Genomic DNA, 22,595 nt, shown 5'->3' on the forward strand with positions numbered 1-22,595 from the left:
CCATGGTACCACTGAAAGAACCAGTTCGGGGGCTTGGCAATTAAGTAATTTGTGATCCCGCTGTATAGAGCGCTGGTGAGACCACATTTGGAATACTGTGTTCAGTTCTGCAGACCTCACCCACAAAAAGATATTGATCAAATTGAAGGGGTCCAAAGACAGGCTGCAAAAATGATGGAAGATCTTAAGCATAAAAATTAGCAGGAAAGACTTAATGAACTCAATCTGTATAGTCTGGAGCAGTGTTTTTCAACCAGTGTGCCGTGGCACACTAGTGTGCCGCGAGACATGGTCAGGTGTGCCGCGAAGCTTAGAAAGAGAGAGAGAAAGAAAGAAAGACAGAGAAAGAAAGCAAGAGAGAGAAAGAGAAAGAAAGAAAGACAGAGAGAGAGAAAGCAAGCAAGAGAGAGAGAGAAAGAAAGCAAGAGAGAGAAAGAGAGGCAGGAAAGGAGGGAGAAATAGAAAGAGCAAAAAAGAGGAAGGAAGGAAGAAAGAAAGAGGGATGGACAGAGGGGAAGGAAGGAAGAGAGAGAAAGAGGGAGAGAAATAGAGTGAAAGGGAGGAAGAGAGATAATTTTTTGTCCAAACTTTTTGTAGCCCCCCACTCCCCCCCCCCCCGCTCAATGTGCCCCATAATTTTGTATATGTAAAAAATGTGCCGCAGCTCAAAAAAGGTTGAAAATCACTGGTCTGGAGGACAGAAGGAAAAGGGGGGACATGATCGAAACATTTAAATATATTAAAGGGTTAAATAAGCTTCAGGAGGGAAGTGTTTTTAATAGGAAAGTGAACACAAGAACAGGGGGGCACAATCTGAGGTTAGTTGGGGAAAAGATCAGAAGCAACGTGAGAAAATATTATTTTACTGAAAGAGTAGTAGATCCTTGGAACAAACTTCCAGCAGACGTGGTAGATAAATCCACAGGAACTGAATTTAAACATGCCTGCAATAAACATATATACATCCTAAGATAAAATACAGGAAATAGTATAAGGGCAGACTAGATGGACCATCAGGTCTTTTTCTGCCTTCAATCTTCTATGTTTCTTTGTTTCTATTACTGATACCCATTCACTGTTGCCGGTTCTAGCCAAGTTCTAACTGATATTGAGAACTTCTTTACATGGGATGCGTTACTCCAATATGGCATGTCATCCTTTGTCCCTCTTTCAAATGATTAAAATAATCTGTCTGTTTTCCTTGTGGTGCTTTTCAGCTTGAAGCTTTAAGGGAAGTCGGTGCTGAGTGTGTGAAACACAGCTCCCAAAAGCTCCAGGAGAATTACACAAAACGCTCTGAAGATCTGAAGAAAAGACAAGAAGGAATCATAAATACAATGAAGGTATGAAACATAAGAGAGCCAGTTTGGTGTAGTGCTTAGGGCACCAAGGTAGAATTAATAATAATTAATAATAATGATAATAATTTATTAGATTTTTATGCCGCCCCTCTCTGCAGACTTGGGGCGGCTCACAACAATAATAATAACAATATACAGTGTAACAAATCTAATATTAAAAGAAAGTACAGTAATACCTCGTCTTACGAACTTAATTCGTTCCGGAAGTAGGTTCGTAAGGCAAAAAGTTCATAAGACGAAGGAAACAATGTAAAAGTGATTAATGCGTGCAAAGGGGAAAAAATTGCAAAATGGCGCTCCGCTGGGCGCTGCTGCCCATCTGTCACCTTTTTAAACAGCCGGGGGACTTCTCGGTGTTCTCCTGAACCCAAACCCAAACCCAAACCCGAACTTTTCAGGTTCGGGTTCAGGAGGCCGCCGAGAAGCGCCGCCGCCTGGCTGTCACCTTCTAAAACAGCCGGGGAGGCTTCTTGGCGTTCTGCCAAATGATGAACCCGGAAATTCAGGTTCGGGTTCCAGAGGCTGCCGAGAAGCGCCCAGCTGTTTCAGAAGGTTACAGCCGAGTCGCGCTGCCCGGCGGAGCGCTATTTTTGCAATCGGCGATGTTTTTGGCCGATCTGGAGGCTGGAAAGGAGGTGGGGAATCAGCCTCCAGGAAGGACGTCTTCGTGACGTCAAAGCTCCGCCCATGGAATTCCCTATTGGGATTCCCCACCTCCTTTTCAGCCTCCACATTGGCCGAAAATGCCACCGCCGATTGCAAAAACGGCGCTCCACCAGGAGGTGCCAGCCGGCTGTAACCTTCTAAAACAGATGGGCGCCTCTCGGCGGCCTCCAGAACCAAACCCGAACTTACGGGTTCGGCGTTCGGGAGAACGCCGAGAAGCCCCCCAGCTGTTTCAGAAGGTGACAGCTGGGCAGCGGCGCTTCTTGGTGGCCTCCCAAACCTGAAAAGTTCGGATTCGGGTTCGGGAGAACGCCGAGAAGCCCCCCCGGCTGTTTTAAAAGGTGACAGCCGGGCAGCGGCGCCCAACGGAGCGCCATTTTGCGATCTGCGGTGGGTTCGCAAGCCGAAAAAAGTTCGTAAGCAATTTACAAAAGGCAAGGAGGGTGGGGGCAGTTCTGATTTCTGGGGGGAGTTGATTCCAGAGGGCTGGGGCTGCCACAGAGAAGGCTCTTCCCATGGGGCCCGCCAGACGACATTGTTTAGTCGATGGGACCCAGAGAAGGCCAACTCTGTGGGACCTTATTGGCCACCGGGATTCGTGCGGCAGAAGACGGTCCCGGAGATATTCTGGCCTGATGCCATGTAGAGCTTTATAGGTCATTACCAACACTTTGAATTTTAACCGGAAACTTGAATTTTAACCGGCAGCCAATGCAAGCCACAGAGTGTTGGAGAGACGTGGGCGAACCTAGGTAACCCCACAATAGCTCTCGCATCCGCATTCTGCACAATCTGAAGTTTCCGAACACTTTTCAGAGGTAGCCCCATGTAGAGAGCGTTGCAGTAGTCAAACCTCGAGGTGATGAGGGCATGAGTGACTATGAGCAATGACTCCCTGTCCAAATAGGGCCGCAATTGGTGCACCAGAAACTAGGAGATTGTGAGATCTAGTTCTGTCTTAGGAATGAGGCCAATTGGTGGGGGGACATATGCCACAGGAACGAGTGGGCAGTAGTGGGTTGCTACCAGTACAGTAAAGAATGATGCACCGGTAGTGATCGCTGTGCTGTGCTGTGTGCACCTTCAGATTTCTTGTGTGTGCATGCACTGTCCAGTGTGCTTTTGCTTCTGCACATGTACAAGAAGCAAAATCTCTCAAGGGGACCCGCATGCGTGTGGGATTCTTGTGATTTTTTGCTTCTGTGCATGCACCCAATTTCCATTGCTTTACTGAGTGGACACGGGGTGGAAATGTATAGCTGAGTATCATCAGCATACTGATGGTAACTCATCCCATGCCCTTGGATGATCTTACTCAATATGTGTGTGCAGTGTGATTAATTGTTTTAAACACACTGCGGTTCATACATTGTTACAGAGAAACTATCTATGTATTTAAATATGAATTGAACATATTTTGATTTAAAAATATGTATCTGTGTTAGCAAAAACTTCAGAAGAGAAGGATTTAGGAGTAGTGATTTCTGACAGTCTCAAAATGGGTGAACAGTGTGGTTGGGCGGTAGAAAAAGCAAATAAGATGCTTGGGTGCATAGCTAGAGGTATAACAAGCAGGAAGAGGGAGATTGTGATCCCGCTATATAGAGCGCTGGTGAGACCCTATTTGGAATACTGTGTTCACTTCTGGAGACATCACCTACAAAAAGATATTGATAAAATTGAATGGGTCCAAAGACGGGCTACAAAAATGGGGGAAGGTCTTAAGCATAAAACCTATCAGGAAAAGACTTAATGAACTCAATCTGTATAGTCTGGAGGACAAAAGGGAAAGGGGGGACATGATCGAAACATTTAAATATGTTAAAGGGTTAAATAAGGTTCAGGAGGAAAGTGTTTTTCATAGCAAAGTGAACACAAGAACAAGGGGACACAATCTGAAGTTAGTTGGGGGAAAGATAAAAAGCAACATGAGAAAATATTATTTTACTGAAAGAGTAGCAGATCCTTGGAACAAACTTTCAGCAGATGTGGTTGGTAAATCCACAGTAACTGGATTTAAACATGCCTGGGATAAACATATATCCATCCTAAGATAAAATACAGGAAATAGTATAAGGGCAGACTAGATGGACCATGAGGTCTTTTTCTGCCGTCAATCTTCTATGTTTCTAAAAATTTAGACTATCCCAGAGATAAACCAGAACGGATTCTTGAATGAACATGTGAGAAACCAATCTGGATAAGAAATAAACGGGTCCATTCATCCTAGGAAAGTTGGTATGCACCGTCTCTTCCTGTACAGTTGGTAACATCATACAAAGCTCATCTTCTTCCAGTAATTCTCTTCATCACATGACAAGCAATCTCTTATTTGGGCTCATGGAACAGAGTCATTGCTGTAGGGAAAAATAGAAACGAATGTAAATGTTGTCTTGAGCTCCTGAATTAGAGGTGAAAGTTATAAACAAATACAGAAACATTTCACCATAAATCAATGGAAAACAAAACCCCTAAAAATGAATCCGTATCTTCCTCACAAATATCCAAAATGAATACAATATAATATACAGAATTAAAGAAAACAAACCCACAATTCCATATACTAGATACGAGCTGCTCCACATGCGAGTATTTCAAGTTACGAGCTGCGACATGAGTAAAATTTCTGTTCGACACCCGAGCTCAAATTCGGGATACGAGCCAAGCATCCACTAGGTGGCACAAGAATTCCATTTTTTCCAGTTATCTCCGCGCAAAAAGCCAAATCTAAATGCATTTGTTCGAGATACGAGATGATCGACATACAAGGTCAGCTCTGGCACGAATTAAACTCGTATGTTGTGGTACTACTGTATTGGGTCGCTTGATAGTGATAGTCAACAATATGGTTGAGAAATTATGTCTTCTATATAACAAATAAATATATGTACATAGTGACAGAAAATACTAATTGATGATAAGCAAATAATTATCTTTGTGCATATAAAGAACACTACTGAAACTGAATACTTTCTATATGTTGTTTAAGTTTATATGTTCATTTATCTGTTTATCTTGGTTTTTTCCTTTCTTTTTTTCTTTGAAAGTTCTGCTTGTTTAATTTTTTTCTTTTCTTTCTATTTTTATATGTAGAAACATAATAAAGATTATTTTTTTTAAAAAAAATAAAGTTATAAACAAATCTCACAGAAGTGGAATAGATAGTGTTTAGGGCTACCATTTAAAACAAGCCTTAAACATTTGTTTTTTCCACAATTGTAGATTTATTATTTATTTATTTATTGTTAGAGTTGGAAGGGACCATGCGGGTCATCAAGTCCAATCCCCTGCCTAAGCAGGAACCCTATAGCATCCTAGCCAAATGGCAGTCCAATTTTCTCTTAAAAATGTCCAGAGTATTGGAGTTCACAACGTCCGCTGGTAGGTTGTTCCACTGGTTGATCGTTCTGACCATCAGGAAGTTCTTCCTTATTTCCAGGTTGAATCTCTCCTTGCTCAGCTTCCAGCCATTGTTCCTTGTCCGGCCCTCTGGTGCCCTGGAGAATAAAGTGATCCCTTCCTCTCTGTGGCAACCCTTTGTATATCTGTAGACTGCTATCATGTCCGCTCTGGCCCTCCTTTTCTCTAGGCTATCCATGCCCAGTTCCCGCAGTCTCTCTTCGTAAGTCTTGGTTTCTAGACCCCTGATCATTTTGGTTGCTCTTTTCTGCACCTTTCCCAGAGTTTCAATGTCTTTTTTGAAGTGTGGTGACCAGAACTGAACACAGTACTCCAGGTGTGGTCTGACCAGGGCGTAGTAGAGTGGTATTAAGACTTCCCTGGTCTTGGAGTGTATTCCCCTGATGATGCAGCTTAGGATTGTATTGGCTTTTTTGGCTGCTGCTGCACATTGTTGGCTCATGTTTAGTTGATTGTCCACCAAGACTCCGAGATCTCTTTCTCCGTCACTACTGCTGAGAGGGGTTTCTCCCAGGCTGTATGTGTGTCCAGGTGTTTTTTTTACCTAGGTGAAATATATAGTCCAGTATATAGTAATTCAATATAGTAATTTAATATAGTAATTCAATATAGTAATTCAATATAGTAATTCAAAGTACCAGTTGAGAATATTTTAGGGTTGAAATGAGGGATGCTTGTAACTAAGGTTTGTAAGGTTTTCCAAAAATAGGATTAGCCTATGGCTGAATTCAGAAAGCAGGTGCTATTGATTTCAAATGTCAGTTTGTGTCTGTTGCCTTGAGGTAATAGCATGATGTAATTGGTTTCTAAATTCTTCAGAGCCCTGCTTTTGCTTTCTAATTGCAGGCCCGCAAACTTGAGCAGGAACAGATCTTAAAGGAAAGCACAGAGAGCCTCAACCAGCTAGGCGTGAAGCTGAATGAGAAATATGGCCAGATTGAAGAACTGGAAAAACGAGTACAAAGGATGGAAGAGGTGAAACTGAAATTTATTTATTTATTTATTTGTTTGTTTGTTTGTTTGTTTATCAAAATAATAGGAAAGTGAACACAAAAACAAGGGGACACAATCTGAAGTTAGTTGGGGGAAAGATTAAAAGCAACGTGAGAAAATATTATTTCACTGAAAGAGTGGTAGATCATTGGAACAAACTTCCAGCAGACGTGGTTGGTAAATCCACAGTAACTGAATTTAAACATGCCTGGGATAAACATATATCCATTGTAAGATGAAATACAGGAAATAGTATAAGGGCAGACTACATGGACCAGGAGGTCTTTTTCTGCCGTCAGTCTTCTATGTTTCTATCTGTTTATCTATTTATTTATTTATCTATTTATTTATCTATTCATTCATTCATTCATTCATTTATTTATTTATTTTGTCCAATACACAATGAGTGTTTTAGTGGGTATATATCTATATACACATAGTAAAATACATGATGAAGGTTATAGAGGAGATACTCATAGTAAAATATATCTAAAAAATAATAGAAAAGAAGGTACAGTATAGGAATAGAACATATCAATGAAAGAATAGAAGAAGAGATATAGGAATAGAAGAAAGGTATAGGAGATATAGGAGAGTCATAGGACAGGGGACGGAAGGCACTCTAGTGCACTTGTACTCGCCCCTTACTGACCTCTTAGGAATCTGGATAGGTCAACCGTAGATAATCTAAGGGTAAAGTGTTGGGGGTTTGGGGATGACACTACGGAGTCCGGTAATGAGTTCTACGCTTCAACAACTCGGTTACTGAAGTCATTGTATTGGTCACGTACCATTCATGCAGTAATGGGCTGCTGCTCCTATGACAGTGGGTGTAGTAGGTTTATGCACTATTTATTGAATACTTAATAGTTTTTTTATTGTCCTTCCTTCTCTAGTACCTTAGTATGATCCTTAATTACTTTTAAAATAGGAAATAATTAAATAGTATGTTTTTACCCATAAACATTTTAATCATTATCTGGAACTGAACTTTTATAGCAATTGAAGAAAACCTCTTGCCTAATCTGTTATCATACTGAACCTTGTGGGTTCAGTACAAAACTTTAAAATGTTACAGTGCTCCTCAACAAATAATTTATTTTTTATTTATTTATTATTTGGATTTGTATGCCGCCCCTCTCCGAAAACTCGGGGCGGCTCACAACAAGTGAAAAGACAATCCAATACATTAATCCAATTAATTAAAATATTATAAATTTAAGAAAAACCCCTATACTAACATACACACACACACAAGCATACCATATATAAATTCAACGTGCCCAGGGGAAGATGTTTAGTTTCCCCATGCCTGACGGCAAAGGTGGGTTTTGAGGAGTTTACGGAAGGCAGGAAGAGTAGGGGCAGTCCTGATCTCCGGGGGGAGTTGGTTCCAGAGAGCCGGTGCCGCCACAGAGAAGGCTCTCCCCCTGGGGCCCGCCAACCGGCATTGTTTAGTTGACGGGACCCGGAGGAGGCTGTCTATCATGTGTCCTTTTTGTGGCTATTGAAATAATGTGACTTAATCAACTGAAAAAAAGAGTCCAAGCACCTATTTGAAAACTTATCTTGGTCGGTAAGCCACTCCCACCCATCACATGACCTTTAAGCCACCCCCCCGGTCACATGGCTGGCAAGCCACTCCTACCCGGTCACATGACCATCAAACCAAATCCACAAAATAAGCCAAGCCCATATAAATTCATGCCACATGTACCAATGACTGCCAGAGCTTCCTAAGAATTTTACTGGCCTTTTCGAAAAAGATGAAGAAACCACAGGTATTCCTTGACTGATAGCAGTACATTTAGTGACCGTTCAAAGTTACAGCAGCACTGGAAAAAGTGACTTAAGGACTGTTTTTCACACTTGCGACCACTGCAATATCCCCATGGTTACATGATTTACATTTGGATGCTTGGCAACTGGATCATATTTATGACAGTTGCAGTGTCCTCTTTTGTGAACTTCTGACGAGCAAAATCAAAGGGGAAGTCAGATTTGCTTAACAACCCTGTCACTAACTGAACAGCTGCAGTGATTCATTTTATAAGGGTGGCAAGAAAACTTGTAATATAGGGCAAAACTCATTTTAAAACTGTCTTGCTTAGCAATGGAAATTTTAGGACTTACCATAGTTTTGGGAGTATAAGACGCACATTTTTCCTCCCTAAAAGAGGCTGATAATTTGGGTGCATCTTATATTCTGAATGTAGCTGTTTTGTTTTATTTTCAGGCCTAACTAGTTGCTAACGATCTTCCCAGCTCTTTCCTTGCAGGCTCTTTCATTGTTTCTCTCTGCGAAGAATCTTTTCCAAGCCCTAAGTCTTTGCAGGTTTTTTTCATTGCTCTAACTTGCTCCGGATAAGTTTCTTTCCAGCCCTAACCAGGTGCTAACCTGGTTCTCAGCTCTTACCGGCTTGCAAGCTCTTTCATTGTTATTCTGTGAGGAATGTTTTCCAAACCCTAACTCTTTGCAGGTTTTTTTCCCCATTTTTTCCATACTTGCTCCAAATGTTTCTTTCCAGCCCTAACCAGGTGCTAACAATATTCCCAGCTCTTATCGGCTTGCAAGCTCTTTCATTGTTACTCTCTCAGATTAAAGTTTTTTTAAAGCCTTAACCAGGGGATAAAATAATGTACTGAAGCTGACCAGACTAAGGACGCTAGCCATATGAAAACTTGGGAAGCAAGTGCGTCTTATACTCTGAAAAATACAGTAATTGTGGTTGTAAATCAAGGACTACCTGTATGTACATATTATTGTTGGTTGCACTGCGCATGTCAGGTCAAATATTGTAATTGTTTTTGTATGGAACTGGTGATTAATCTCACACTTTTCAATTGGCAAAGGTTTTTTTTTCTACTCAAGCCAGAACTAGGAATGACAAATATTTACATATTCCTTACTAATAAGTAGATTTTTGCATGACACTCTGTATGCGACAGTGTGCGAGATCTGGAGGCAAGAAATCATTTTTTAATGTAGGTGTTAACAGAAAACTGTTGAGGTGGAATCCCAGGAAACAGAAGAAAGCCAATTTGTGACAGTCATTTGAACTCCTACCATATTCATTCTTTGTTGTGATTGAAACATCCTGGCAAGGCCCTTTGCAAACCGTTCCCAGTAGATTCACTAATAAGCAGTGACACTTGCGAAGCAAACAGAGTTACTACAATAAGTGCGTTATCTAAAATCCAAGTCACCATATGCTTCTGTAATGAAGTTGGAAGCCAAAGGAATCACATTTCTTTAATAGAATCTCAGCAAAGGATTCGGACTGAGAGGTTTTGGAAATGGGAAATGATCAAATACACGATGTTCACCTCTGGTCCTGAAACAGCTGAACTCATCAAAACTATAGTTGTAGCATCCTCAGTCATGACAAGTTTCTGGTTAGGTAGGCATCCTTTACTAGATGGAATTGCCCTCTCTGGCAATATATTAAAACATGAATTTGTTTCTAAAGATTCCTTTTTCATTTAAGGTGGTCTGGAATTTGAAATAACATTTCACCCAAAATTCAGCACACACACATATATACTCCAGGATTGGGGTTGAAAGGCAAAAGCGGAAGCCGTATGCTCCTTCCTGTAATTGGGTAGACCACGTTGCCCTGATAAAAAACATTTAATTTCAACCAACATTTTAACCTTAAACCTAGATTAACACAAGATAGTTGCTTTGTTTGTAGGATAAACTGAGCCCAAATAAACAATAGGTTGGCTTCCCTCCAGAATGGAGGACCTCACTGAAGCCTACTTGCTTCAGTCTGAGAATGTAACACAATCCTTGTTCCTTTGCTCTCTTTAGGAAAAGAAAACACTGGACGAGAAGAAACAGCTTTTAAAAAAGAAGTTACAACAGATGATGTCAAAAGCGGAGAATGCTCAGAGGTTAGTGAACTTCGCAATATTTTTTTAAAGCCTCGAAACCTAGATCCATAGTGGCTTATTAATACTTGCCAGGTTTTTTAAAGCAAAGGAGAACCTTTGTGTTGGTGAATTGTACTGGCAGCGAAGAAAAGCCGAACCCACCCCTGCCCCACAGCTAGGCCACCCACTCCCCCACATCTGCCTCAGAGAGCTAGCATTAGCAGCTATGTGCAGCAGGAACTCACATGGATGCTGGCCTCCTTCTTCTGCTTGCTCACAGCTGCAATGGATCAGGAGGCCAAGTGGTGTGGCCATGAGGTGAGGCAGATGTTGGGGCATGAATGGTCCAGCTGCAGGGGGCCTGAGGTAAGCTGGTGTACTACTTCCTGCCCAGTTGCAAGCAAGCAAAAGAATCCCAGCGACCGGTTAGGTCCCACAGAGTTGGCCTTCTCCGGGTCCCACCGACTAAGCAATATCGTTTGGCGGGACCCAGGAGAAGAGCCTTCTCTGTGGCGGCCCCGGCCCTCTGGAACCAGCTCCCACCAGATATCAGAGTTGCCCCCACCCTCCTTGCCTTTCGCAAGCTCCTTAAAACCCACCTCTGTCATCAGGCATGGGGGAATTGAAATTTCCCTTCCCCCTAGGCTTATAGAATTTATACATGGTATGCTTGTATGTATGAGTGGTTCTTTAAATTGGTTTTTTTTAGATTGTTTTTAATATTAGATTTGTTTACATTGTCTTTTTATATTGTTGTTAGCTGCCCCGGGTCTTCGGAGAGGGGTGGCATACAAATCTAATAAATATAAATACAAATACAAATATATGTGGGAAAAAATAAGACACATCTCCCCAAAAATAAGCCCTAATGCTTATTTTGGGGCCTAAAAATAAGCCCTAATGCTTATTTTGGGGCATAAAAGAAATTAATAAGACCCAGTCTTATTGCTAAGCAGCAGTGACTACGAGAGAGATATTGGAGTCTTGGTGGACAACCAACTAAATACGAGCCAGCAATGTGCAGCGGTGGCCAAGAAAGCCAATACAATCCTAAATTGTATCAACAGAGGTATACAGTGGTCCCTCGACTTGCGCATTCTCAATTAGCGCGAAACGCTGCAACGCGGTTTTTCAAAAAATATTATTTAAAAAAATAAAATATTAAAAAATAATTTTTTTTTTATTCTGTTCCCTGAATGGAGACCGCCGGCCGCTCAATCGGGCCGGCAGGGAACAGAATGGAGCCTTCCGCGGCGGGGCTGGTAAGGGGGGGAGCCGAGGGGGGAGCCGAGCCCAGCCCCGTGGCATTCGCTTTCCTCCCGCCGGCAGCCGACTGATCGTGGGCTCCTTCGCAACCTCGGAGAGCTTCCTGGTTTTCGTGAGCTTTCATGCCCCGGAAGCTCTCCGAGGTTGCGAAGGAGCCCACGATCAGTCTCGGCTGCGGGTGGGAGGAAGGCGAATCCCCCGTGGGCTCCGTTACATCTTCCGCTGCCAGCCAGGCCATGCTGGCGGCAGCGGAACAATCGCTGGCTGTCAACTTTTCTTTTTAAAACTGGGCAGGAGCTGACTTGCCTCCCCAGTGCTAAAAAGAAAAGTTGACAGCCAGCGCTGCGACTGACGGAATGCTGAGCCTCCCGGTGGAAGGCTGCCGCTTGGCCGGGGAGGCTCGGCCGAAAGGGGCTGGAGCGGCAGAGCCGAGCACGCCTTCCGCCCGGGAAGTCCTGCCCCTTCATCCCCACCCCTCGCCCCTGTGGTCGGCGGGGATGAAAGGGCAGGACTCCCTGGGTGGAAGGCGTGCTCGGCTCTGCCGCTCCAGCCCCTTTCGGCCGAGCCTCCCCGGCCAAGCAGCCAGGGAAGTCGAGCCAGGCGTGGCGGCGGCAGCACTGCTTCTCCGGTCGCCCGGTCCTCTCCTGCCTCCTGCGCCGATGTTCCCCGCTGCGACGGAAGGCAGTCGCTTGGCTAGGGAGGCTCGACCAAAAGGGGCTGGAGCGGCAGAGCCGAGCATGCCTTCCGCCCGGGAAGTCCTGCCCCTTCATCCCCACCCCTCGCCCCTGTGGCCGGCTCATCCAGGGGGGCGTGTGTGGACTGGCAAGCGGCAAGCGGCAAGTGATCTGGCGGGAAGACCAAGGGAAGGTTCCTTCAGCCGCCCAACACCTGATCCGCTCCGCAGCGCGGCAGCAGCGAGGAGCCGAAGATGGGGTTTCCCCTTTGCCTTTACCCCATCTTCGGCTCCTCGCTGCTTCCGCGCTGCGGAGCAGATCAGCTGTTGGGCGGCTGAAGGAATCTTCCCTTGGTCTTCCCCGCCGCCCACACGCAAACTCCACCATCTGCGCATGTGCGGCCATGAAAAAAATGGCGCACATGCGCAGATGGTGGTTTTACTTCCGCATCCAATATAATGCGGAAATCGGTTAGCGCGGGAGGTCTTGGAACGTAACCCCCGCGCTAACCGAGAGATCACTGTACACTATAATGCTAGGGAGGTACTAATACCACTCTGTAAAGCCCTAGTTAGACAACACCGAAGAGTACTGCATTCAGTTTTGATCACCACACTACAAAAAAGACATTGAAACACAAGAGAAGGTACAAAAGAGAGCAACCAGGAAGATAAGAGGACTGGAAACTAAAACATATGAAGAGCAATTGCAGAAACTGGGCATGGATAGTCTAGCAAAGTGAAGGACCAGGGGAGACATGATAGCAGTCTTCCAATACTTGAGGGGCTGCCACAGAGAGGAAAGGGGGTCAGGCTGTTTACCAAAGCACCAGAAAGCCAGACAAGGAACAACGGATGGAAGCTGACCAAAGAGAGATTCAACCTGGAAACAAGGAAGAACGGCGAGAGTGATCAACAATGGAATAGCTTACCTGCAGAGGTTGTGAACACTCCAACACTTGAGACTTTCAAGAAGAGATTGGACTGCCATTTGTCTGGGGTGATGCAGTGTTCGTGCTCGAGCAGGGGGTTGGACTAGATGACCTACAAGTTACCTTCCAACTCTAGTAAGTAATATAAAAGTAAATAAGTAAAATAAACCCCTACATGGCATCGGACTAGAATACCTACAGGACCGCATTCTGCCGCATGAATCCCAGCGGCCGATAAGGTCCCACATAGTTGGCCTTCTCCGGGTCCCGTCGACTAAACAATGTCGTCTGGTGGGACATAGGGGAAGAGCCTTCTCTGTGGTGGCCCCGGCAATCTGGAATCAACTCCCCCCAGAGATTCGAATTGCCCCCACCCTCTCCATCTTCTGCAAGATGTTAAACAATGGCTGGAAGCTGACCAAGGAGAGATTCAACATGGAGATAAGGAGGAACTTCCTGACGGTCAGAGCGATCAACCAATGGAACAACCTAACAGCGGACGTTGTGAACTCCAACACTCTGGACATTTTTAAGAGAAGATTGAACTGCCACTTGACTGGTGTGCTATAGGGTTCCTGCTAGGGCATGGTCCCTTTCAACTCTAACAATAAATAAATAAAAAGACTCACCTATGCCACCAGGCATGGGGGGATTAACTCCCCCCTCTCTTCTAACTATAGCATTGATGACTGCATTGCATTGATTGTTTTTAATATTAAGGGGTTTTAATTCTACTTTTATTAATTGGATTTGTATTATTATTTACTGTGTTTATTGTTATTGTGAGCCACCCTGAGTCTTCGGAGAGGGGCGGCATACAAATCTAATAAATTAAATTAAATTAAATGAAAATACGGGCAGTTGCCCATAATACATTTATATTAACTGATTGCAAATGTAGAATTTAAATGGAGCAGCAGGGGTGAAGCTATGCTTATCTAGAAAACACTGGTGTGACTCAGGGGAGATGAAGGAAAAGGAAACAAATCTGGCTAGCTGATAGTCATGGAGACATGCAACGGTTAATTTTTTTCATTCTTAGCAGAAGTCTGTAGAGAAGATCTCCAGAAGAACGTATAGTTCTGGTATGGTTTTCATGATCTGTGAGTCCTTTTTGCTATCAGATCATCCAAATTCAATTTCTTGATTTTGTCATTGCTAAGTAGCAATTCAGCCTTCAAGGGCAGTGATGGCGAGCCTATGGCACGGATGCTACAGGTGGCACGTGGAGCCATATCTGCTGGCACCTGAGTCGTTGCCCTAGCTTAGCTCCAAGGTGTATGTGTGTGTCGGCCAGCTGATTTTTGCTTGCAGAGAGGCTCTGGGAGGGCACTTTTGGCTTCCAGACAACCTCCGGGGAGATGGGGGAGGGCGTTTTTATCCTCCCCTGACTCCAGGGAAGCCTTTGGTCTTCCAAAGGCGAGGGTGAAACATGAACCTACTGGGCCCACCAGAAATTGGGAAACAGACTGTTTCTGTTGTGGTTGGCTCTGGCCCACCTCCTGCCCCAAGGAATGTGGAGGTGGATGTGGGGGAATCATCCACATGCCACAGGCCTGTTTTGCTCCCAATAGAATCTACCGACGAAGGCTCCTCTGATGCAGGAAGCGTGAGTGGCAGGGAAGAGGAGAGTTTGGCAGACAGCCCAGGAGGAGATTAATCATCCTTATCATCCCTGGATTCTGAACAAGAATTAATGACACATCCATGCATGCGTAGAGTGATGCATAGGAGAGAACAACTGAAGGATTATTACAGGAGATATGTGAGGCCACCTGTGGTTGGGTGGGGTGCTGTAATTAGTGCTACAGAGAAAAAGAGCAGCATGCTGGTTTAGCCTTGTGGAAGTTTATCTGATTCATAGTTTCGTCAAGATCATGGTTTTGCTGTTTCCCTGTTCAAGACTGTGTGTGGACTTTCTGGACTTTGGAATTGGACTCAATTTCCCAGTTACTGGGTGAGAAATTGGATTGCATTTAACCTGTGCCTTGTGTGTACCAGAAAATCCCTTTGACATGTAAAAATGGGAGTTTTTTCTGCTTTTCTGTTGATAAAGACATTTGGTTTTCCTTCTATTGTGTGGTGTGTGTCTGTTTGGACTAATTACCCTGTAATTACGGGTGGTTGGGACATGCTGGCAGAACAGTTTCCAGCCTAGAGATAGGGATATATTTATAAAATTGAAAAAAAAAGTTAACAAAACCCCAATACCCCAATGTTTTCAATTCCATTGAAAACAGGAGGGTTTTTTTATCGGTTCCTACTAACCTGAACATTTCATCGTTATTTGCCCATTTGGTCAATAACAAAGTCTCCATCTTACATAATGTTCATGCAAATGTTCTCAATGGCTTTATCCCAATTAGTCTTCATTTTTCTTTCTTTAATGCAAAGGCCTTCAAACTTGGCAACTTTTAGACTTGTGGACTTCACCTCCCAGAATTCTTCAATCAGCATAAGCTGGCTGAGGAATTCTGGGATTTGAAGTCTACAAATCATAAAGTTGCCAAGTTTGAAAACCTCTGCTTTAATGCTTTTCCAGTGCATACATTAGGGGAAAGTTTGGTAGGGAAGGTTTGCCTATTTGCCAATGACTCTAAAGTGTGCAATAGGGTTGATATTCCTGGAGGCGTCTATAATATGGTAAATGATTTAGCTTTACTAGATAAATGGTCAAAGCAATGGAAAATGCAGTTTAATGTTTCCAAATGTAAAATAATGCACTTGGGGAAAAGGAATCCTCAATCTGAGTATTGTATTGGCAGTTCTGTGTTAGCAAAAACTTCAGAAGAGAAGGATTTAGGGGTAGTGATTTCTGACAGTCCCAAAATAGGTGATGTGGTCGGGCGGTAGGAAAAGCAAGTAGGATGCTTGGCTGCATAGCTAGAGGTATAACAAGCAGGAAGAGGGAGATTGTGATCCCGCTGTATAGAGCGCTGGTGATACCACATTTGGAATACTGTGTTCAGTTCTGGAGACCTCACCTACAAAAAGATATTGACAAAATTGAACGGGTCCAAAGACGGGCTACAAGAATGGTGGAAGGTCTTAAGCATAAAACCTATCAGGAAAAGACTTAATGAACTAAATCTGTATAGTCTGGAGGACAGAAGGAAAAGGGGGGGACATGATCAAAACATTTAAATATGTCAAAGGGTTAAATAAGGTTCAGGAGGGAAGTGTTTTTAATAGGAAAGTGAACACAAGAACAAGGGGACACAATCTGAAATTAGTTGGGGGAAAGATCAAAAGCAACATGAGAAAATATTATTTTACTGAAAGAGTAGTAGATCCTTGGAACAAACTTCCAGCAGACGTGGTTGATAAATCCACAGTAACTGAATTTAAACATGCCTGGAATAAACATAGATCCATCCTAAGATAAAATACAAGAAATAGTATAAGGGCAGACTAGATGGACCATGAGGTCTTTTTCTGCCGTCAGTCTTCTATGTTTCTACATTAGCTGATTTCTCTTTCTCGTTTTTTCCAGCTGTGTAAAGGTTCAGTCAGAGATGTGTGTTCTTCAGGAGCAAATTACTCACCTGGACCGTGTGATCCATTCTCAGCACCACCATTTGCACAATCTGATCCACCAGGTTTGAATCATCTATTTCAATATCCTAGGAGCCAGTTCAGATCAACATATAGTGAAATCACCTTCATGGATGGAAGGATTGAGAAATAAGGGAGCAACATGAGAAAATATTATTTTACTGAAAGAGTAGTAGATCCTTGGAACAAACTTCCAGCAGACGTGGTAGATAAATCCACAGTAACTGAATTGAAACATGCCTGGGATAAACATCTATCCCTCCTAAGATAAAATACAGAAAATAGTACAAGGGCAGACTAGATGGACCATGAGGTCTTTTTCTGCTGTTAGACTTCTATTTTTCTATGTTTCTATTGGCAAATTTATAGAAGACCCCTCCCTCAAAATATCGGAAATAAAAAGGGAGGTCTTGTAACCATTATACAATTCTTTCTTTTCATGGGATAATTTTCTGTTAATACTTCTATTTATTTGACCATGAATCAACTAAAAGACTTCAGTCAGACTTTTGTAATTATTATTCATGTATTGCATTTTTGTGCATTTATATTTTAAAGTTATGTTGAAAGTATACAATACAGTGGCACCTCTACCTACAAACGCCTCTATTTACGAACTTTTCTAGATAAGAACCGGGTGTTCAAGATTTTTTTTGCCTCTTCTCAAGAACCATTTTTCACTTACAAACCTGAGCCTCCGAAACTGTAACCAGAAAAGGCAGGGAGAAGCCTCCGTGGGGCCTGCCTAGGAATCTCCTGGGAGGAAACAGAGCTGGAAAAGGCGAGGAGAAGGCTCCTTGTGGCCTCTCTAGGAATCTCCTGGGAGGAAACAGGGCCTCCACCCTCTTTTTTCACTTACAAACCTGAGCCTCTGAAACTGTAACCAGAAAAGGCAGGGAGAAGCCGCCGCGGGGCCTGTCTAGGAATCTCCTGGGAGGAAACAGAGCTGGAAAAGGTGGGGAGAAGCCTCCATGGGGCCTCTCTAGGAATCTCCTGAGAGGAAACAGGGCCTCCACCCTCCCTGTGGTTTCCCCAATCGCACACATTATTTGCTTTTACATTGATTCCTATTGGAAAAATGGCTTCTTCTTACAAACTTTTCTACTTAAGAACCTAGTCACGAAACAAATTAAGTTTGTAAGTAGAGGTACCACTGTACTTACTATACATACATGCAAACGTTACATTACAAAATAGGATTATTGCAATCTAATTTTTAAATAGCTTTTGCTGTTGTGTTTTTAATATTGCATAACTATCTCATTAATTAACACAGTCATTAACTTCATGTCTGTCTCAAATATTTGAGATGCAGCTAGTTATCCAATTAATCATTGAACAAAGTACAGAAAAATATAAAAACAGTAAAGGGTGTTTTTCAAGATAAAAATCACGAAAGCTCAGGAAGCAAAGAGAAAAGTCATATCTCTAATCAAATATAGGCAGTTCAATATGAATATTAAAACTAAAGTCAAAAACTTTATTCTGTCCTTTTCTTATATTTGTACTACCTATCTGTGTATCCTTTTTCTCAGAAACACACCCACACATTCACATGTATACTCTCACCATCAAAAAGACTAATTAACAAATTAACTAATTAACTAATTGACAAAATTGAACGGGTCCAAAGACTGGCTACAAGAATGGTGGAAGGTCTTAAGCATAAAACGTATCAGGAAAGACTTAATGAACTCAATCTGGAGGACAGAAGGAAAAGGGGGGATATGATCGAAACATTTAAATATATTAAAGGGTTAAATAAGGTCCAGGAGGGAAGTGTTTTTAATAGGAAAGTGAACACAAGAACAAGGGGACACAATCTGAAGTTAGTTGGGGGAAAAATCAAAAGCAACATGAGAAAATATTATTTTACTGAAAGAGTAGTAGATCCTTGGAACAAACTTCCAGCAGATGTGGTAGATAAATCCACAGTAACTGAATTTAAACATGCCTGGGATAAACATATCTCCATCCTAAGATAAAATACAGAAAATAGTATAAGGGCAGACTAGATGGACCATGAGGTCTTTTTCTGCCGTCAGACTTCTATGTTTCTATATTTCTAATTAACTGAAAATCATTGGCAAAGATATATGAGGGTTTTTTTTAGAAGGATAATGTTTTGTAGTTGTCAAGCTTTTCATTTTCATATGATATTGGACCAATTAACTCTCTCACATGGACGTTCTTTCTATGAGGAAAAAAAATGAAAGGATTTATATAAAATACCTTGAGCTGAGGAGAAACGATGGAATATAAAACTAAGTTACCATTTTATTATTTATTTAGTCTTGAAATATAAGATTTAAAACCAATTAGTCCACTGGAGAAGGGTGGTCTAAAAATCCAAACAAACAACAAATGACACAGCAAATGTTTATTTGCTTATTTGTTGCCTCAGTTAACGCCGGGCAGCATACAGATATTAATGATAAACGTGGCAATGCAGTAACTTTGAACAAATAATGCAGTACAAATAAATATCTAATATGTGTATGTTCTGTCGAGAATCCTCCCAAAAATGCACAGATACAATTTCAGACACACACACATTTGAAAATTCAAAACAATGTTCTTTATACCAAAAATGTAAATAAATGAAGCACTCTTTTTGTATAGCAAAGAGCACTCGTCTCCAAACAAACTGGTAATTTGTACAAGTCCCTTTCAGTTCTGAGATACTTAGCTTGCAGCTGTGAGGCAATTCACAGTCCTTCTTCTTTCACAAAGTAAAACACACTTTGCTCTGGTTTAGTTTCAAAGCGGGGGGAAATCAGCACACAAAGGTCAAAGTCAGAAAAGCAGGCACGAAACACAACGATCAGATAATCCTCCACAATGGCCAAACCCACAGGCTGCTATTTATTGCAGCCTCACTAATTTCCACAGCCCCACCCAACCACGGGTGGCCTCATTTTCTTTGATAATACTCTCTCAGTTGTTGCTGCCTATGCATCGCTCTCCGCATGCATGGCTGTATCATTAACTCTTGTTCCAAATCCAAGGAGGAGAGAAATAATTGATCTCCTTCTGAGTTGTCTGCCACACTCTCCTCCTCCCTGTCACTCATGTCTTCTTAGTCAGAGGAGCCTTCATCAGCAGATTCCACCGGGGCGGGGGGGCAAAACAGGCCTGCGGCATGTGGATGTCTCCCCCACATCCACAGCTGGGCCAGAGCTAACCACAACATGTGTATGTTCAAAGTTAAAGATGACTCAAGAGAAAACTTATTTCCATTCAAGACAACCTATTGTGTTTGATATAGAGGTAGTCCTCAGTTTATGTTTGACTGGTTAGGATTCAAAGTTATAAAGGAGCCCAAAAAGAGACATCTCCTGGAGCTGAACTTATGATGGTCCCTTCCTCAGTCATGTGACTGAATTTCGGATGCTCAGCAACATTGATCATATTTAGCATTTGTTCCTCGGTCACATGATAGCACTTCTTATTTTTGGCAAAATGGTGCCAATGATGAACCCATTGCTTTATTTAATGGCCACCACAAAAAAAATGTTGTAAAATCAAATTTGCCACAAGAGTGACGTGTTTTACTACTATCACAATTATTTTGGGCAGGCTGCATAAAGTTGTATGCTGAGGGCTGCCTATAATTCTAGATAAATTTGAAACTACCTTTGATTGTAAATGATTTGACTAAAAGTGCGTTTGGACACTATTTTCCTTTTGATAAACCAACTTTGTTTACTTTACAACCGTGTGTGTTTGAATTTCTACTTTGTATTTAACTGGGGGCTCGTAACGTGAAGCCCAGCATAACATATAGAAGATCATTCTTCAGACATTGGTAAAAATTTAAATTTTATTGGTAGAAAGGCACAAACTTTCCCTCGCTTCAGAATTTTTCAGGTGTGTTAACTTGAGTAGAAGCTCTTCTTAAATCACAATAAGGACAAAATGTAGAGAAATGTAACAAAATAAAAGGCATAGAAATATTTTTATATATAATTCTAGCAATTTGAAATGTTACTCATAAGTGGTTTTTGCTGTGAAATAATCTCATGAATTTTGAAGGCAGGGACTTCAAAATTGCATCTATCAAATTCTGCTACTAAATAATTTCTCCATTGTTTTAGATCGAGGGGCTGAATAAAGAACTGAAATATCAGGATGAAAGAATAGAAAACTTGAAAGACCAGATAGCAATGCTTCAATTAAAGGTAAAGTAATTATTCTTGCTCTTATGGTTCAGCACATTGTCAGCTAGATCTTTAGACTGGATTTGGCATTTTTATCCACCTATCAAGTCCTTTTCAAGGACCTAAGATAGGCAGATGTTGTGTGATGGTGTCAAAGGTATTGTTGTTGCAGGATGTAAGCTACTACAAATAAAATTCCAAAGTTGCTTTTCCAAAAGGCAACTGGACATTTGAGGGGGGGATTTTCCTTGAAAACATTTTACTTCCCATCCAAGAGCACACAACAGATTCAAACTTAATATTAACCGCTCCAAACTTGACTGTAAAAAATACGACTTTAGTAATCGAGTTGTCGAAGCGTGGAACTCATTACTGGACTCCGTAGTATCATCCCCTAACCCCCAACATTTTACCCTTAGACTATCCACAGTTGTCCTCACCAGATTTCTAAGAGGTCGTTAAGGGACATGCATAAGTGCACTAGTGTGCCTTCCGTCCCCTATCATATTATCTCTCCTATATCTCCTATATCTTTTCTTCTATTCCTATATCCTTTCTCTATTCTTTCATTGATATATTTTATTCCTATATCTTATTCCTATATCCTATATCTTTATTCCTATATTTTATTCCTATATCTCTTCTATTCTTTCTGTTGTGGTTGGCTCTGGGCCAGCTCCTGCAATGGGGAATTTGGATGATGGCTTAGGAGAGTCCTCAGGTTCCCAAAGACTTGTCTTATTGCCATCAGCTTCAGACAGTGAGAATTCCTTGCCAAGGTTAGATGCTGGGGAAGAAGAAGAAGGATCAGATAGACAAATGGATGCAGCCAGCCCATTAGTTAATGACCCCATTAGTGGGTCATCGGACTCGGACTCGGAGGATCGGTGGATAGATGCAAGAATGCGCAGGCTCATGGCTAGAAGGGACCAACTGCGTAGGTATCATAGGAGATAAGGGAGAACACATGTGGCCGAGGCAATTAGGCTAATGGGGCTGCTGATAAATGCCAGCATTGCAGGAAGCGCATGTGGGAGATTATCAGTTTGGAGAAGGAGACGTTGTGTTTGCATTTTGTTCCTGGTTTTTCACAGACTCTTGGGGATATTTCACAGCTAAGTAAAAACTTGTGGACTGAGTGGAAGAGGTCTGGCTGTGACGCTTCCACAGCTGCTCTTATCTGCTTTGCTTGTTTTTGTTCTCACAACTTTCAAGGACTGTTATCTGGCCCAGTTTAAAGTGTGTGTGCACAGCTTTATTTTGGATAAACAGCTTTTCTGTTTATTAAAAACAGCGTGTGTGTTTGAATTTACATTTCTGACTTAATTGGGGCTCGTAACATGAAGCCCGGCATAACACTTTCTCTGATATATTTTACTACGAGTATATCCTCTATAACCTTCATTGTGTATTGGACAAAATAAATAAATAAATAAAAATAAAGCTTCTTCCGCTTTGTACTGAAGAAGCTTCTTGGAGGAGAAGTGAAACATTTTCAAGGAAAAAAACCCCCAATAAATCCAGTTGCCTTTTTAAAAGAATCTTTGGGACAACCATGACCTGGATGATTGAAAATCTCTATAAACATCGTTTCAAATAAAGCTGCCTTTTGCAATTGACTGGTGGTGATTTTGTCAATGCCGATGTTGTTCAAGTGATGCTCCAGATGTTTTGGAATTACACCCAGGTCATC

At 42.1% G+C, this 22,595-nt stretch overlaps 1 protein-coding gene across 2 annotated transcripts in view; it reads left to right on the forward strand.

Moving 5' to 3' along the window:
• Positions 1–22,595, forward strand: part of CCDC68 (coiled-coil domain containing 68) — a 65,305-nt gene that overhangs the window by 28,612 nt on the left and 14,098 nt on the right. For both annotated transcript variants that reach the window (XM_070743547.1, XM_070743546.1), the window contains exons 5-9: positions 1,218–1,343; positions 6,294–6,422; positions 10,255–10,337; positions 16,681–16,786; positions 20,840–20,923. In XM_070743547.1, the coding sequence (XP_070599648.1) occupies positions 1,218–1,343; positions 6,294–6,422; positions 10,255–10,337; positions 16,681–16,786; positions 20,840–20,923 (528 nt within the window). The remainder of the gene's footprint in view (positions 1–1,217; positions 1,344–6,293; positions 6,423–10,254; positions 10,338–16,680; positions 16,787–20,839; positions 20,924–22,595) is intronic.

The sequence above is a fragment of the Erythrolamprus reginae genome, chromosome 2 (assembly GCF_031021105.1).
Source record: "Erythrolamprus reginae isolate rEryReg1 chromosome 2, rEryReg1.hap1, whole genome shotgun sequence".
Lineage (NCBI taxonomy): Eukaryota > Metazoa > Chordata > Lepidosauria > Squamata > Dipsadidae > Erythrolamprus > Erythrolamprus reginae.